The sequence below is a fragment of the Halichoerus grypus genome, chromosome 5 (assembly GCF_964656455.1).
Source record: "Halichoerus grypus chromosome 5, mHalGry1.hap1.1, whole genome shotgun sequence".
Classification (NCBI taxonomy): domain Eukaryota; kingdom Metazoa; phylum Chordata; class Mammalia; order Carnivora; family Phocidae; genus Halichoerus; species Halichoerus grypus.
Genome location: NC_135716.1, coordinates 112035123 through 112052320, shown reverse-complemented (window position 1 = coordinate 112052320; position 17198 = coordinate 112035123). Strand labels below are relative to the sequence as shown.

At 36.7% G+C, this 17198-nt stretch overlaps 1 protein-coding gene and 1 long non-coding RNA gene across 4 annotated transcripts in view; one reads left to right on the top strand and one right to left on the bottom strand.

The window, feature by feature from the left end:
• Positions 1 to 17198, bottom strand: part of LOC144381899 (uncharacterized) — a 131809-nt gene that overhangs the window by 83554 nt on the left and 31057 nt on the right. The window lies entirely within an intron of this gene.
• BRDT (bromodomain testis associated) overlaps positions 1 to 17198 on the top strand; it is a 66297-nt gene that overhangs the window by 42117 nt on the left and 6982 nt on the right. For all 3 annotated transcript variants that reach the window (XM_078071724.1, XM_078071723.1, XM_078071721.1), the window contains 2 exons: positions 75 to 175; positions 16890 to 17095. In XM_078071724.1, the coding sequence (XP_077927850.1) occupies positions 75 to 175; positions 16890 to 17095 (307 nt within the window). The remainder of the gene's footprint in view (positions 1 to 74; positions 176 to 16889; positions 17096 to 17198) is intronic.

Sequence of the window (17198 nt, the reverse complement as noted above, 5' to 3'; positions counted from 1 at the left end):
GGGAGAAAAGGTCAAATTATGGACAAACAATATGAATATATTGATTATACTGTTCTAAAAATGTGTGCATCTAGGTGATTCTGAACAACATTTGAATGGCCTAACTGTGACGCATCAGTCTGGTGATAATGACACAGCGGTGTTAGAATCTGAATGTCAAGTACCTGTGCAGAAGGTAAGAGTGATGTTATTTTTTCCTCACAGATCTTGAAGGGATTTAAAATTGAATATGGAGGTGGCACAAGGGGTATTTTAAGGCTTAACTTGAATGAGATTTTGGATCTCTAAGCCTATTTAATAAAAAAAATATATATATATTTTTTGGCCTATTTTAAAAAAAAAATGTTACTTGTGAGCAACATCTTCCCTATCCCTTCTACCATCAGTTCCCATGCTTATGTTTAATTGTAAGTTCTGTAATGCTGGTATGTGCCAGCTATCCTGATTTTAAAGCATGTCATAAAGCTGTCTTCTAGAATTTGTTATGGGGGATTTCCTAATGGAGTCTTTTGTGCACTTACTCTCAAACTACACATTGATCATTCTTTCAACAAATATTATAGATGTTTGGGATGCACTAGATATATCAGGTATTCTTCTAGGCATTTGAGTCATTCTCAGAAACTTACTGTGAAGGAGATGTTTATATATCCTTCCCTTTTCTCTCCCTCCCTTCCTTTCTTCCATTTTTCCTCTCTTCCTTCCTTTCTTTCTTTTTTCCTTGGAAGTACTTCAGAGGACAACTTTTACTATTCCTAAGTGTTTGGCCACACTTAGGAATATGTACCATTTCACCATAAGGAGCATACTGATTTGGTCCTTGTGTTTTCTTAGAATTTTTAATTTTCTTAGATAATGTACTAATAATTATTGTCATCAAAAATTATGTTGAATTTGGGTATTTTGTTATTCATAAGAATCATATTAAAAAGTGCCTTTTCTGGGGCACCTGGGTGGCTCAGTCGGTTAAGCATCTGCCTAGGACTCAGGTCATGATCCCAGCATCCTGGGATCAAGTCCCACATCGGGCTCCCTGCTCAGCGGGGAGTCTGCTTCTCCCTCTGCCTCTGTTCCCCCACCTGTGCTCGTGTGCACTTTTCTCTGTTTCTCTTTCAAATAAATAAAATCTTTTTAAAAAGTGTTTTTTCTGATATCCAACATTAATTTTTTATTTTACTGGTTTTTGTTTTAATAACAAAAGTGTTGCCCATCTCCTTTACGATGGAAAGAATAGTGCCGCAGAATTTCTTAAATATTTGGCTTAACTATAATCTTTGTTTCTAACTTATCAAAACTCTTTATAATTTTGACTGACCCAAAATAAAGTTTGAAAAGAATAAGAAAATTTCCAAAAGGGTAAAATAAGCAGCAAAACATCTAGTATATGTCATACTGTTGCAGTTTGTGCCATAGGTAAAAGTGACATGTCTACTTTATTTCTAATGCCTAGCATGTAGCAGAAACTAAAATGTTGAAATGAAAGCTTAAGAAGGAGTAGGACTGTGTGGCTTGTTCTCTTCACAGCAGTTTCCATTCTTAATATTTCCCACCATTGCTCCCTCTAACACTATCAGCAGTGTTACCTCCTATTGAGAAGAGAGGTTATGGAATATCAGTGCTAGAAGAGATTTTTGAGTATTAGTCTATGTGCATAAACTAGAGCTCAGGTGGTTCAAGTATCTTGCCCAAATAAGAGCTGGGACTAAAACAAAAAATTTCAACAAACATTCAACGTCTTGTCTTTTTACTAAGAAACCCTGGCTTTGCCATTCTTCTCTTCAGCCTCAGGAAAAGATCTTTCTTATTACCAAAACAAACTCATCTCTGTTCTTAATTCTCTTGTATTCAGCAGATTTATTGTGGAGGTCTCCTGCCATCTCTATGGTCTCTATTATTCCTTTTTGTCTTAATTTCCCACTACCCATTTACATCTTAAACCAGGGTTTCTCTGGTTTAGCACTATTAACATTTTGGGCTTGGATAAGTCTGTGTCAGGGGTAGGGCTGTGCATTGGAAAATGCTGAACAGGACCCTTAACCTCTCCCCCACTGGATGCTAGTAGCACCCTTTCCCCCACCCCCATGTGACAACCAAAAGCATCCAGGTACATTGCCAGATGTCTTCCCTGGGCCTAGGGGAATCACCCGCAGGTGAGAACCAGTGCCTTAGTTGTGCCTAGCATCTAGCTTCTCCTCTGTCTCTGCTGTTTGCCCTATCAGAGGAACCAGTGACCTCTAAAATTGTTGCATCCTTCCCAAAGTCTTGATAGGGTGAGAAACCAGGATGTTCTACTACTTCTTTATCTGACTGAACATTCACTATGGTGATTTCAGTTTTGGTCTCTCTGCAGATGACTCAAATATGTATGTCTAGTCCTGGCCTCCTATAATTCTTAAACATTTTTGATGACTTCTCAGTGTCCTGCAGCCAAGGAGTTGCTATGTTCTTTGAGTTTTACTTCCAATATGTCTCCTTCTCTATTTCCACCTCATAAACCAGTACTTACTGCCTTTAATCTGAGCTCTTTTTAACATTTCTAACTGGTCCGGCTTGAGACCCTCCTTATTCTTTTTTTTTTTTTTTTTTAAGATTTTATTTATTTTTTCACAGAGATAGACACAGTGAGAGAGGGAACACAAGCAGGGGGAGTGGGAGAGGGAGAAGCAGGCTTCCCGTGGAGAAGGGAGCCCAATGTGGGGCTCAGTCCGAGGACCCTGGGATCATGACCTGAGCAGAAGGCAGACGCTTAATGACTGAGCCACCCAGGCACCCCGAGACCCTCCTTATTCTGATCCATTCCACTTTAAGCATTCTTATGTTCCTCTTGATGTGTTCCTCTGATGATTTTACTCATCTGTATGAAACCGCCACTGGTTTCTAAATTTGACTACAGAATGAACATTAAACACCTTTATATTATATGACCCCAGACTAGCTTTTCAGTCTTAACTAGATGCCTTGTAACTAATTGCAACTGAACTATTCATTTCTCCCCAGATACACTAGTAATACCTTTAACTATATTCATTCTTCAATGAGGAATACTTGCCATTCTTATCTCCACCTTTCTAGTCTTCTTATTCTTTGTGATACCTGAAAAACTGTCCTATTCTCCAAACCCACATATGAAGTTTACTATCTTAGAATCTGCCAAAATTTCATTGCAATTAAGTAGAAATTTTAGGCACAAAGCTAGTGACCAGTTTTCATCCTTCCTTTATTCCCCGTTTAATATACTGCCAGGTATTACCATGGTTGTTTCAGACCTCTATCTGAAGATGAGATGCTTTAAATGGCTGAGTAGTCATATGAATTCTGCAGCTGGTATTTAGCCTATTCCATGAGTAAGAACAAAATAGGTTTTATTGGTAATATATGGGAAACACTTCTGAAGGACATTTAGCTGACCACTAGGTGATGTCTGACTCCTTTTAATACTTCGGGACAGAAGTTAAAGACCCATGAGTATATCTAGTCATAAATTTTCTTATGCTTTATCTGGGACCCTTGACAAATTTTTCCCTAGTATTTCATGGAAATATATGAAAAGAGCAATTAAGCATACTTATTAAGGAGAAAATTACCAAAAAAAAAAATTTCAACAGAGGATGTTTAGGTATTGTATAATCCTCTTCTTTCCTTACACAGATAGGCAGGTTAACTTTTTTTTTAATTGAGATATAATTAACATACAACATGTTAGTTTTCAGATGTACAACATAATGATTCAGTATTTATATATAATGATTCAATATTTGTATTGTGAAATGATCACCACGATAAGTCTAGTGCCACACAGTTACAAATTGTCTTTCTTGCAATGCAGACTTTTAAGGTCTAGTCTGTTAGCAACTTTCAAATATAATTCAGTATTATTAACTATAGTCACCATGCTATACATTACCCCTGCAGGACTTATTTATTTTATAACTGGAAGTTTGTACCTTTTGACGCCCTTCACCCAATTTCCCCACTCCTCACCACCCTCCTCTGTCAGCCACGAATCTGTTCTGAGTTTGGTTTCGTTTGTTTGTTTAGATTCCACATATAAGTGGAAATCATACGTTATTTATCTTTCTGTTTGATTTATTTCACTTAGCATAATGCCCTCAAAGTCAACCCATGTTGTTACAAATGGCAAGATTTCCTTCTTTTTTATGCTATTTTTATTTTTATTTTTTAATTTTTTTATTGTTATGTTAATCCCCATACATTACATCATTAGTTTTAGATATAGTGTTCCATGATTCATTGTTTGTGCATAACACCCAGTGCTCCATGCAGAACGTTTATGCTATTTTTAATTTAACTTTTTGAGGAACTTCCATACTGTTTTCAGTAGTAGCCATACCAGTTTATACTCCCATCAATAGTATGCAAGGATTCCCTTTTCTCTACGTCCTCACCAACACTTGTTATCTCTTGTCTTCTTGATGATAGCCATTCTGACAGGTGTGAGGTGATACCTCATTGTGGTTTTGTTATGTATTTTTCTGGTGACTAGTGATGTTGAGCACCTTTTCATGGACCTGTTGTCCATTTGTATATTTTCTTGGGAAAAATGTTCAGATCCTCTGCCTATTTTTTAAACAGATTGGTTTTTTTTGTTTGTTTATTTGTTTGTTTTGCTATTGAGTTGTATGAGTTCTTTATGCAAGATTGTATTTTGGATATTAACCTATTATCAGATATATGATTTGCAAATATTTTCTCCAGGAGGTGACCTTTATGTTGTTTTCCTTCGTTATACAGAAGCATGTGGCTGTCCAGTTTTCCCAACACCATTTTTTGAAGAGACTGTCCTTTGCCCATTCTATACTCCTCACTCCTTTGTTGTACATTAATGGACCAAATTTGTGTGATTTTATTTCTGGGCTCTATTCTGTTCTAGTGAACTATGTATCTATGTTTAGATCAATACCATACTATTGTTATTACTGTACTCTACTGAACTTAATAGTTCTAATAGGGTTTTATTATTGTTGTTGAGCCTATAAGGTTCTATATATACTATCATGTAATCTGTAAATACTCACAGTTTTACTTCTTTCTGATTTGAGTCCTTTTTATTTATTTTTCCTGCCAAATTGCTCTTATTAGGACTTAAAATACTGTGTTGAATAGAATTGGCAAGAGGGGGCATCCTTATTTTGTTCGTGATCTTAGAGGAAAAGCTTTCATCTTTTCACTGTTCAGTATGTTATTAGCTGTGGGTCATGTCATATATAGCTTTTATTATGTGAGATACCTTACCTCTATGCCCACTTTATTGGGAGTTTTTATCATATAAAAACAGCTGTTGAGGCACCTGGGCGGCACAGTTGGTTAAGCGTCTGACTCTTGGGTTTGGCTCAGGTTGTGATCTCAGGGTCATGGGATCAAGCCCCACATTGGGCTCTGTGCTTGGCACGGAGTCTACTTGGTTTCTCTCTCCCTCTGCCCTTCCCCCCTCTTTCAAATAAATAAATTTTGTCACATGCATTTTCTGTATCAATTGAGATAATCATATGATTCTTATTCTTCATTTTATTAATGTGGTATATTGTATTGATTGGTGGATGTTGAACCATCCTTGCATCCCTGGAGTAAATCCTACTTGATTGTAGTGTATGATCCCTTTAATGTATTGTTGAATTGGGTTTGCTAATGTTTTATTGAGGACTTTTATATCTATGTTCATCAGGGATATTGGCCTATAATTTTCTTGTGTCCTTACCTGGTTTTGGTATCAGGGTAATGCTGGCTATAAAATGGATTTGGAAGAGTTCCTGTCCTCTTTTTGGGGAGAGTTTGAGAAGGATTGATAGTCTTTAAATGTGAAGCCATCTGTTCTTGGATTTTTGGTGTTTTGGAGGCTTTTGATTACTGACTTAGTGTCCTCACTAGTAATCAGTCTGTTCAGATTTTCTGTTTCATCATCATTCAGTCTTGGGAGATTGTATGTTTCTAGGAATTGATCCATTTCTTCCAGGTTCATTTCATTGACATATAATGGTTCATATTAGTCTCTTATCTTTGTATTTCTGTGGTATCAGTTGTAATATCTCTTTCATTGATGATTCTACTTATTTGAATCCTCTTTCTCTTGGTGAGTCTAGCTAAAGGTTTGTCTATTTTTTTTTATCTTTTCAAAAAATCAGCTTTTAGTTTCATTGATCTTTTCTGTTGTCTTAGAAAACTATTTCTGCCCTGATCTTTGTTATTTTCTTCCTTCTACTAACTTTGGGCTTTGTTCTTCTTTTTCTAGTTCCTTGAGTTATAAAGTTAGGTTATGTGAGATCTTTCTTGTTTCATGATGTATGCATTTATCACTGTAAACTTCCCTCTTAAACTGCTTTTGCTATATCTCATATATTTTGGTATGTAGTATTTCCATTTTCATTTGTCTCAAGATATTTAGTTTTTTTATTTCTTCCTTGAGCCATTGGTTGTTCAGTAGTAGCATGTTGTTTAATGTCCATATTTGTGAATTTTCCAGTTTTAATCTTGTAATTGATTTCTAGTTTCATACTATTGTGGTCAGGAATAATGCTTTGATATAATTTCAGATCTCTTACATGTATTCAGACTTGTTTTATGGTATAACACATGATCTGTACTGGAGAATGTGGCAGTTTAACTCTTAGAAGGACCTTCTAGACTTTGCATTGTCCAGTGTCCAATATGGTAGCCACTAACCACATACGGTTATGGAGCCCTTGAAATGTGGCTTGTGCAACTGAGGAACTGAGTTTTAAACCTTATTTTTAAATCAACTTTCAAAACTGATACTCAGTTGAGTTACTGGAAAACTTAAGTATGTTTGGAATAATAGCTTGATTGTGCATATCTACTTTTTCAACTGTACATTTTATGAAATGTGATTGTAAATCAATTGTTTCTAATCAATTTAGCATTCAAATTGAGATGTGCTATAAATATAAAATAAACACCAATTTGGAAGGTTTATAAAAAATATAAAATTATCTTCAAACTTTACACTTGGTGCATATTGAAATAATAATGCTTTGGGTATATTTGGGTAAATACATAAAATGTTACAATTTTTTTTTTTAACTTTTTAATGTACTGGCAGATTTTTTTTTTTACTTTTAATTCCAGTATAGTTAACATACATGTTGTTATTAGTTTCAGGTGTACAATGTAGTGATTCAACAATTCACATTATTCAGTGTTCATCATGATAAGTGTACTCTTAATCTCCCTCAGGTATTTTACCCATCCCCCTATCCACCTCCCCTCTAGTAATCATCTGCTTGTTCTCGATAGTTGAGTCTGTTTTTATGGTTTGTCTCTTTTTTTCTTTGTTTTGTTTCTTAAATTCCACATATGAGTGATTTCACATATGATATATATATATAATAGATATATATAACATATCTATAATGGAATATTATATATAATATATATATCACCTCTTTATCCATCCATTTATCAGTGGACATTTGGGTTGCTTTCACTACTTGGCTGTTGTAAATAATGCTGCAGTAAAAATAGGGGTACATTCATCTTTTGGAATCAGTGTTTCATACTCTTTGGGTAAATACCCAGTAATGGAATTGCTGGAATATAGAGTAGTTCTGTTTTTTATTTTTTCGAGGACCCTTCATACTATTTTACACAGTGGCTGTACCAGTTTGCATCTCTGCCAAAAATAGTACACAACGATCCCTTTTTCTCTATTCCTCACCAGCATTTGTTGTTTCTGGTGTTTTTGATTTTAGCACTTCTGACAGATATGAGGTGATATCTCATTGTGGTTTTGATTTGCATGTTACTGATGATGAGTGCTATTGAGGATCTTTTCATGTGTCTGTTAGCCATCTGGATGTCTTCTTTGGAGAAATGTCTGTTCATATCTTCTGTCCCTTTTTAAATGTGATTATTTAGGGGTTTTTTGGATTTGAGCTGTGTAAGTTCTTTATATATTTTGGATACTGACCCTTTACTGGATATGTCATTTTCAAATATCTTCTATTCAGTAGGTTGTCTTTTAGTTTTGTTGACTGTTTCCTTTACTGTGCAGAAGCTTTTTATTTTTTGTATAGTTCCAATAGTTTATTTTTGCTTTAGTTTCCCTTGCCTCAGGAGACATCTCTAGAAAAATGTTTCTGTGGCTGATGTTAGAGAAATCACTGCCTATGCTCTTGCCAAGGATTTTTATGGTTTCAGGTTTCACATTTAGGTCTTTAATCCATTTTGGGAGTTTATTTTTTGTGTATAGTGTAAGAAAGTGGTCCAGTTCTCCCAACACCATTTGTTGAAGAGACTGTCTTTCTCCCATTGCATATTCTTGCCTCCTTTCTCAAAGATTAATCATTGGTTTATTTCTGGGCTCTATATTCTGCTCTATTGACCATTGTGTCTGTTTTTGTGCCAGCACCATACTGTTTTAATTGCTGTAGCTTAATAGTATATCTTGAAACCTGGGATTGTGATACTCTCAGTTTCGTTCTTCTTGTCCAAGATTGCTTGGGGTATTTGGGATCTTTTTGGTTCCACATCAAATTTTTTTTTATAAAGATTTTATTTATTTGAGAGCAAGAGAGGGAGAGAGAGAGAACAGGAGTGGGGTGAGGGGCAGAGGGAGAAGCCAACTTCCTGCTGAGTAGGGAGCTCAGTGAGGGGCTCGATTCCGGGACTCCAGGATTGTGACCTGAGCTGAAGGCAGATGCTTAACCAACTGAGCCACCCAGGCACCCCTGGTTCCATACAAATTTTAGGATTATTTTTCTAGCTCTGTGGAAAATGCTGTTAATATTTCATAGGGATTGCATTAAATCTGTAGATGGCTTTGGGTAGTGTGGACATTTTAACAATATATTTCCTTCCAATTCATGAGCATGAAATACCTTTCTATTTGTTTGTGTCATCTTCAGTTTCTTTTATCAGTATTTTATACTTCTTAGAGTACATGTCTTTCACCTCCTTGGTTAAGTTTATTCCTAAGATGTCTTACTATTTTTGGTGCAATTGTAAATGGGATTGTTTTCTTAGTTTCTCTTTCTGCTACTTCATTATTAGTGTATAGAAATGCAATGGATTTCTGTATATTGAGTTTTATTTGTATATTGATTTTATTGTACCCTGTGACTTTACCGAATTCATTTATCATTTCTAGTAGTTTTTTTTGTGAAGTGTTTGGGGTTTTCTAAATATAGTATCATGTCATCTGCAAATAGTGAATGTTTTACTTCCTTACCAATGGCGATGCCTTTTATTTCTTTCTCTTGTTTGATTGTTACAATACTAGGACTTTCCAACTGTGTTGAATACAAGCGGTGAGAGTGGACATCCTTGTCTTTTTCCTGATCTTAGGGGAAAAGTTTCTATTTCATTTATTTCTCCTCTAATCTTTATCATTTCCTTCCTTCTGCTGACTTTAGGCTTTGTTTGTCGTTATTTTTCTAGCTTCTTTAGGTGTAAGGTTAGGTTGTCTATTTGAGATTTCTTGTGCATCTGGAAGTAGGCCTGTATTGCTAAAAACTTCCCTCTTAGCATCCCAAAGATTTTGGACCATTGTGTTTTCATTTTCATTTGTCTCTACACATTTTTTGATTTCCTCTGATTTCTTGGTAGACACATTGATTGTTTAGTAGCATGATGTTTAACCTCCATGTATTTGTGTTCTTTCCAGATTTTTTCTTGTGGTTGACTGCTAGTTTCATAATGTTTTGGTCAGGAAAGATGTAGGACATGACTTTGATCTTTTTGAATTTGTTGAGATTTATTCTGTGGCCTAACATGTGATCTGTACTGGAGAGTGCTGTGTTTGCACTTGAAAAGAATGTGTATTCTGCTGGTTTAAGATGGAATGTTCTGAATATATCTTGTTGGCTCCATCTGATCCAATGTGTAATTCAAAGCCATTGTTTCCTTGTTGATTTTGTGTTTGGATGATCTATCCTTGATGTAAGTGGGGTGTTAAAGTCCCCTACTATGTTTTATTGCTATTGATTATTTTGTTATTAGCTGCTGTATGTATTTGGGTGCTCCCATGCTGGGTGCATAAATATGTACAATTGTTATATCTTCTTGTTGAATTGTTACCTTTATGATTATATAGTGTCCTTTGTCTCTTGTTTCAGTCTTTGTTTTAAAGTCTGTTTTGTCCACCCGTAACCAGCAAGGATATTGAAGCAGTAATCAAAAATCTCCCAACAAACAAGGCCCAGGGCCAGATGGCTTCCCAGAGGAATTCTACCAAACATTTAAAGAAGAATTAATACCTTTTCTTCTGATACTGTTTCAAAAAATAGAAATGGAAAGAAAACTTCCAAACTCATTTTATAAGGCCAGCATTACCTTGATCCCAAAACCAGACAAAGACCCCACCAAAAAGGAGAATTACAGACCAATATCCCTGATGAACGTGGATGCAAAAATTCTCACCAAAATACTAGCCAGTAGGATCCAATAGTACATTATAAGGATTATTCACCACGACCAAGTGCAATTTATTCCTGGGCTGCAAGGTTGGTTCAACATCTGCAAATCAATCAATGTGATACACTACATTAATAAAAGAAAGGACAAGAACCATATCATCCTCTCAATAGATGCAGAAAAAGCATTTGACAAAGTACAGCATCCTTTCTTAAAAGCCATCTATGAAAAACCCACAGCGAATATTCTTGTCAATGGGGAAAACCGACAGCTTTTCCCCTAAGGTCAGGAACACAGCAGGGATGTTCACTATCACCACTGCTGTTCAACACAGTACTAATGATGTACTATATGTTGGCTAACTGAACATAATAAAAAAAGATTATAATAAAAAATATTTTAAAAATTACACACACACACAAAAATGTCTATGCTACCTAGAGCAATCTATTCATTCAGTGCAATCCCTATCAAAATACCATCAATTTTTTTCACAGAGCTGGAACAAATAATCCTAAGATTTGTATGGAACCAGAAAAGACCCCAAATAGCCAAAGGAATGGTGAAAAAGAAAACCACAGCCAGTGGCATCACAATTCTGGACTTCAAGCTCTATTACAAAGCTGTAATCATCAAGTCAACATGGCACTGGCATAAAAACAGACACATCAGTGGAACAGAATAGAGAACCTCAGAAATGGCCCCTCAACTCTATGGTCAGCTCATCTTTGACAAGGCAGGAAAGAATATCCAATGGAAAAAAGTCTCTTCAACAAATGATATTGGGAAAATTGGACAGCCACATGCAGAAGAATGAAACTGGACCATTTCCTGACACCATAAACAAAAATAGACTCAAAATGGATGAAAGACTTAAATGTGAGACAGGAATCCATCAAAGTCCTTGAGGAGAACACAGGCAGCAACCTCTTCGACCTCAGCCACAATAACTTCTTCCTGGAAACATCACCAAAGCCAAGGGAAGCAAAGGCAAAAATGAACTATTGGGCTATTGGGACTTCATGAAGATAAAAAGCTTCTGCACAGCAAAGGTAACAGTCCACGAAACTAAAAGAAAATCTATGGAATGGGAGAAGATATGTGCAAATGGCATATCAGATAAAGAGCTAGTATCCAAAATTTATAAAGAACTTAAGCTCAATACCCAAAGAACAAATAATCCAATCAAGAAATGGACAGAAGACATGAACAGACATTTCTGCAAAGAAGACATCCAAATGACCAACAGACACATGAAAAAGTGCTCAACATCACTCGGCATCAGGGAAATACAAATCAAAACGACAATGAGATACCACCTCACACCAGTCAGAATGGCTAAAATTAACAAGTCAGGAAATGACAGATGTTGGCAAGGATGCGGAGAAAGGGGAACCCTCTTACACTGTTGGTGGGACTGCAAACTGGTGCAGCCACTCTGGAAAATAGTATGGAAGTTCTTCAAAAAGTTGAAAATAGAGCTACCCTATGGCCCAGCAATTGCACTACTGAGTATTTACCCCAAAGATACAAATGTGGTAATCCAAAGGTGCACCTGCACCCCAATGTTTATAACAGCAATGTCCACAATAGCCAAACTATGGAAAGAGCCCAGATGTCCATCAACAGATGAATGGATTCAGAAGGTGTGGTATATGTATACCATGGAATATTACCCAGCCATCAAAAAAAACGAAATCTTGCCATTTGCAATGATGTGGATGGAACTAGAGGGTATTATACTAAGGGAAATAAGTCAGAGAAAGACAATTATCATATGATCTCACTCCTATGTGGAATTTAAGAAACAAAACAGGAAGGGGAAGAGAGGAAAAAATAAAACAAGATGAAACCAGAGGGGGAAGATAAACCATAAGAGACTCTTGGTCTCAGGAAACAGAGGGTTGCTGGAGTGGAGGGCGGGTGGGAGGGATAGGGGGGCTGGATGATGGATTTTGGGGGGTATGTGTTGTGGTGAGTGCTGTGTATTGTGTAGGAGTGATGAATCCCAGACCTGTACCCCTGAAACAAATAATACATTATTTGTTAATAAAAAAATTTTAAATTAAAAATTAAAAAATAAAAGAGGGGCATTACAGGGTAGACATTTAATGAAATAACTATAGCTTCAACAGGAATATTAAGTACAGTGGATTTTTTTTCACACTGAAAATGTGTGGCAGTAAAGAATACGATGACTAATGACTATTTGTACAGTTTTAGGTAACTAATTGCGATGTTTTCATGACCAGCAGTTTTACCCACCATTACTTTCGTACCATGAGGGCAAATGTCAACACAGTGAAAACGGTGTGAATAATGTCTCAGTATTATTATGGAAACAGTTTTGATCCTGTGGACCCCCTAAAAATGTCTCAGGACCTTTAAGGATCCATGGATCACATTTTGAGAACCACTGCTGTATAGGAATCTATTGCAAGAAATATACCACACTAAATTTTTAAAAATTTAAAAAAATAAAGTCTGTTTTGTCCAATACAAGTATTGCTCCCGACTTTCCTTTCTCTTCCATTTGCATGATAAATGATTTTCCATCCTTTCACTTTCAATCTGCATGTGTCTTTAGTATGAAATTAATCTCTTGGAGACAGCGTATTGGTGAGTCTTGCTCCTTTATCCATTCCATCACCCTTTGTCTTTTGATTGGAGCATTTAGTCCATTTTCATTCAAAGTAATTATTGATAGGTATGGCCTTAATGCCATTTTGTTGCTTGTCTTATGGTTATTTTTGTAGGTTTTCCCTGTTCCTGATTTTTCTTGTTCTCTTCTCGCATGGTTGCTGGCTTTCTTTAGGGATAGACTTGGATTCTCTTCTCTTTATTTTTTTGCATATCTATTACTGGTATTTAATTTTTCATTACTATGAGGTTTGTATATAACATCTTATGCATATAGCAGTGTATATTAAGTTGATGGTCCTTTAGGCTGAACCTGTTCTTTACTCCTCTCCATCCCCACCCTCCCACAACACTAAGTTTTAGGTATATGGTGTCATACCTTACATCCTTTTATTTTGTGAATCTCTTGACTGATTTTTATAACTATACTTAATTTGACTGCTTTTGTGCTTCCTATTTTTTTTACTCCTACTTACAGTCTTCCTTCCACTAAAAGAGTCCCTTTTAATATTTCTCACAGGGCTGGTTTAGTGGTGATGAATTCCTTTAACTTTTCTTTGGGAAACTCTCTCTCCTTTTTCTGAATGATAGGCTTGTTGGATAGAGTATTCTTGATTGCAGATGTTTTTTTCTTTCAGCATGTCGAATATATCATGCCACTTTCTTCTTGACTGTATAGTTTCTGCTGAAAAATTAGCTGATATCCTTATGGGGTTTTCTCTTGTATGTTTTCTTTTCTCCTGAAGCTTTTAAAAGCAATTTTAATTACTATGTGTCTTGGTATGGACCTCATTGGATTGATTTTGTTGGGGGCTCCCTGTGCCTCCTGGATCTGGATTTCTGGTTCCTTCCCCATATTTGGGAAGTTTTCAGTTATTATTTCTTCAATTATATTTCTTCAAATAAATTTTCTCCCCACTTTTCTGTCTCTTTTCTTTATTATTCTTTATTATGCTTGGTGGGTATTGCTGAGTTCCTTAAGTCTCGTTTCATCTTTTATTATTACTATTTTTTTTGTCTCTCTCCTTTTCAGCTTGTTTTCCATCACTCTATCCTCCAGGTTGCTGATCTGTTCTTTTGATTCCCCTAGCCTACTATTTCTTCCTTCTAGTTTATTTTTAATTTCACTTACTGAGTTCCTCTTCTCTGGTTGGTTCCTTTTTTTATGTTTTCTCTCTCTTTCTTAATGGTTTCACTGAGGTCTTTCACTCTTGTCTGAAATCCAGTGAGTATCTTTATGACCAATACTTTAAATGCTCAATCAGTCATATTACTTACCTGTTTCATTTTAGGTCTCTTCCTATGTCCTGTTCTTTCATTTGGGACATATTCCTCTTTCTTCTCATTTTGTCTAATTCTGTCTGTTTCTTTGTATTATGAAAGTCAGCTACATCTCCTTCACTTGAAAGTAATGGGCTTTTGAAAAAGAGGTCCTGTAGTGCTCTGCAGTGCAGTGTCTCCTGTTCACCAGAAACTGGCATTTCAGGGGTGTCTCCTATATGCATTATATAGGGCCTACAGTTATGGCTAAGTGACATTTGCCTTCAGTCCAGTTATCTGCAATGGCTCACTTTGCCTGTTGTAGGCAGGATTTGGTTCCAGTTTGTTAGCGAGCGAGTCTTCGGTTGCCTCAGGTTTGAGTTGAGTCAGACCAGGCATTTGCCATAGAGGCAGTAGCATAGAACTGCTGGGTGCTTTCCCTGTGTTTTGCCCTGATGAGCTTTCATTGGTGGTTGGGTCCTGCAGCCAGACTAGATGTCTGGCCCCAGCCCATGGCTGGGGCTGCAGTTGGACTGGTGTGTGTGTGTTTATTTTCCCCTCTCCCCAGGGCAGTGGTCACTTTGGAGTGGTACTGGTCTCTGTCAGGGCTGCTTGCACACTGCCAGGCTTGTGGCATCACTTTGTATTGTCTTCTGCCAAGGGCATATTGGAGGGGGCAGGTACACAGGAGAATGCAAGGCAGGGCATGGTGCCAGCAAGAGCCACATAAGTTCACTGGACTGGGATCAAGGCAAGCTGGGTTTTAGGGTGCAGGTTTGCAGAAGCATGGGGGCAGAGCAAGGGGTGTTAGCAAGTTATGTGGAGAATGTTGTGGTCATGCTGGTTCCGGTGTCTAAGCTGGGGGTGAGGGGAGGGGAAATGGTACAGACCAACTCCTTTGTTCCTGGAAAAGTCTGTCATTGATTCCTGCCCCTCTAACTCATCTCAAGCACACACTCTGTGATGAGTAAACAAATCTCCCTCCCATATATATATATATACACCAGGTGTTTTTCAAACTGGTGCTTCTATTGCTGTATCTCCACAGTGCTGTTTGTTGTACTCATCTTTAAGGACTTGGACTGTACTCTCCCAGTTCTCCCACAGAGACCTCTGAGTTTTAATGTTCCAAGTGTTAAAGACCTGCTGATTGTAAGAACTTATGAAATTCTGCCTCTCTGGTTTTGAAAGCCAAATATTGTGGTTCATCTTCCTGGTGCCTAGGGTGTCTGTTTCTTTCCCCTGCCCATGCTCAGCATTCCTCCCTCCCACAGACAGTCCCACAGAGTCCAATGGGTCTGTTTAGTCCCCCACCATCTCTTGGCCCTTCCTACCCTACTGTGGCCTCTTCTCTATATTTAGCTGGGTAGAGTCTGTTCTGCCAGTCTTTGAGGTCATTTTCTGGGTTATTTACACTGAAGTGTATGTTATCTATTTGTATCCATGTGGCAAGGTGAGCTTAGGATCCTCCTATTCTGCCTTCTTCCAGATATAATCCCTGTACTGGAAAATTTTATTTTTTATTTTTTAAAGATTTATTTATTCACTTGAGAGAGAGAGAGTGCATGCGAGTGTGTGCGCATGAGTGCGGGGGAGAAGGGGTGGGGCACAGGGAGAAAGAGACTCTCAAGCAGACTCAGGAAGCACAGAGCCTGACTCAGGGCTCGATCCCACAACCCTGAGATCATGACCTGAGCTGAAACCCAAGAGTTGAACACTCAACCCACCAAGCCACCCAGTCACCCCTGTACTGGAAAATTTTAAACTACATATATTTCTATTGGGTTGCATGGATCTAGATCATGATAGAACTCATTTAAGAAGAGTGGTCACAGTCAGTTAATTTTTTAAGAAAGGAAAGACAAAGGTATGTCACAGGGTTCCCAACAAATACTGTGCCATTCTTATGGCATTATCTTTCTTTGCCTCTTATTAATGATTTGTATATTTGGTTTATTTTTCATATGGGACCATAAATATCTTTTTTTACATGACTGGTTTACTTAGTTTTATATTCCTTGCAGATTCTCATACTCTATGTTAGAGTTGACCCTTGAACAACACAGGTTTGAACTGTTGGGTCCACTTATAATAAGTCAGTTTTTTCGATACAATACAGTATTGTAAATATATTTTCTCTTCATTACAATTTTCTCAGGAACGTTTTCTCTTCTCTAGCTTACTTTATTTTAAGAATACAGTATATAATACATATAACAGAAAATGTGTTAATCGACTGCTAATGTTACTGGTTAAGGCCTCCCGTCAACAGTAGGCTGTTAGTAGTTTTTTCAGGGAGTCAGAAGTTATACATGGACTTTTGACTATGCAGGTGTCAGCACCCCTAATCCCCATGTTCAATGGTCAACTGTATATGTACATTAAATTGAAATAATTGGTAAGCATTCTATTTTAATTTGGTCTTAGATGATTAATGAGTTTAGTTTATCTGTTATCATATTTTCATATTTTTCATAATTTAATAAAATTATATGAAGGCCTTAGAATCTTAATTTGATCTATTACTGTGTCAAAAAATACTGTTTTCCTTCCAAAATGTGGTTGACATCTGTAGACACAAACTAAATCAAATATTTTTTTAGGATATAAAGATCAAGAATGCAGACTCTTGGAAAAGTTTAGGCAAACCAGTCAAAACATCTGGTGTACTGAAATCCTCAGATGAGCTCTTCAACCAATTTAGAAAAGCAGCAATAGAAAAAGAAGTAAAAGCTCGAACACAGGAACTAATACGGAAACATCTGGAACAGAATACAAAGGAACCAAAAATATGTCAAGAAAATCAGAGGTCTGTAACTTACTGGATTAGAGGCTGGGAGATAGTCTTTTTTTTTTTTCATTTATCAATTTCCTTTTATTTATTTTTATTTTATTTTTAAAGATTTTTATTT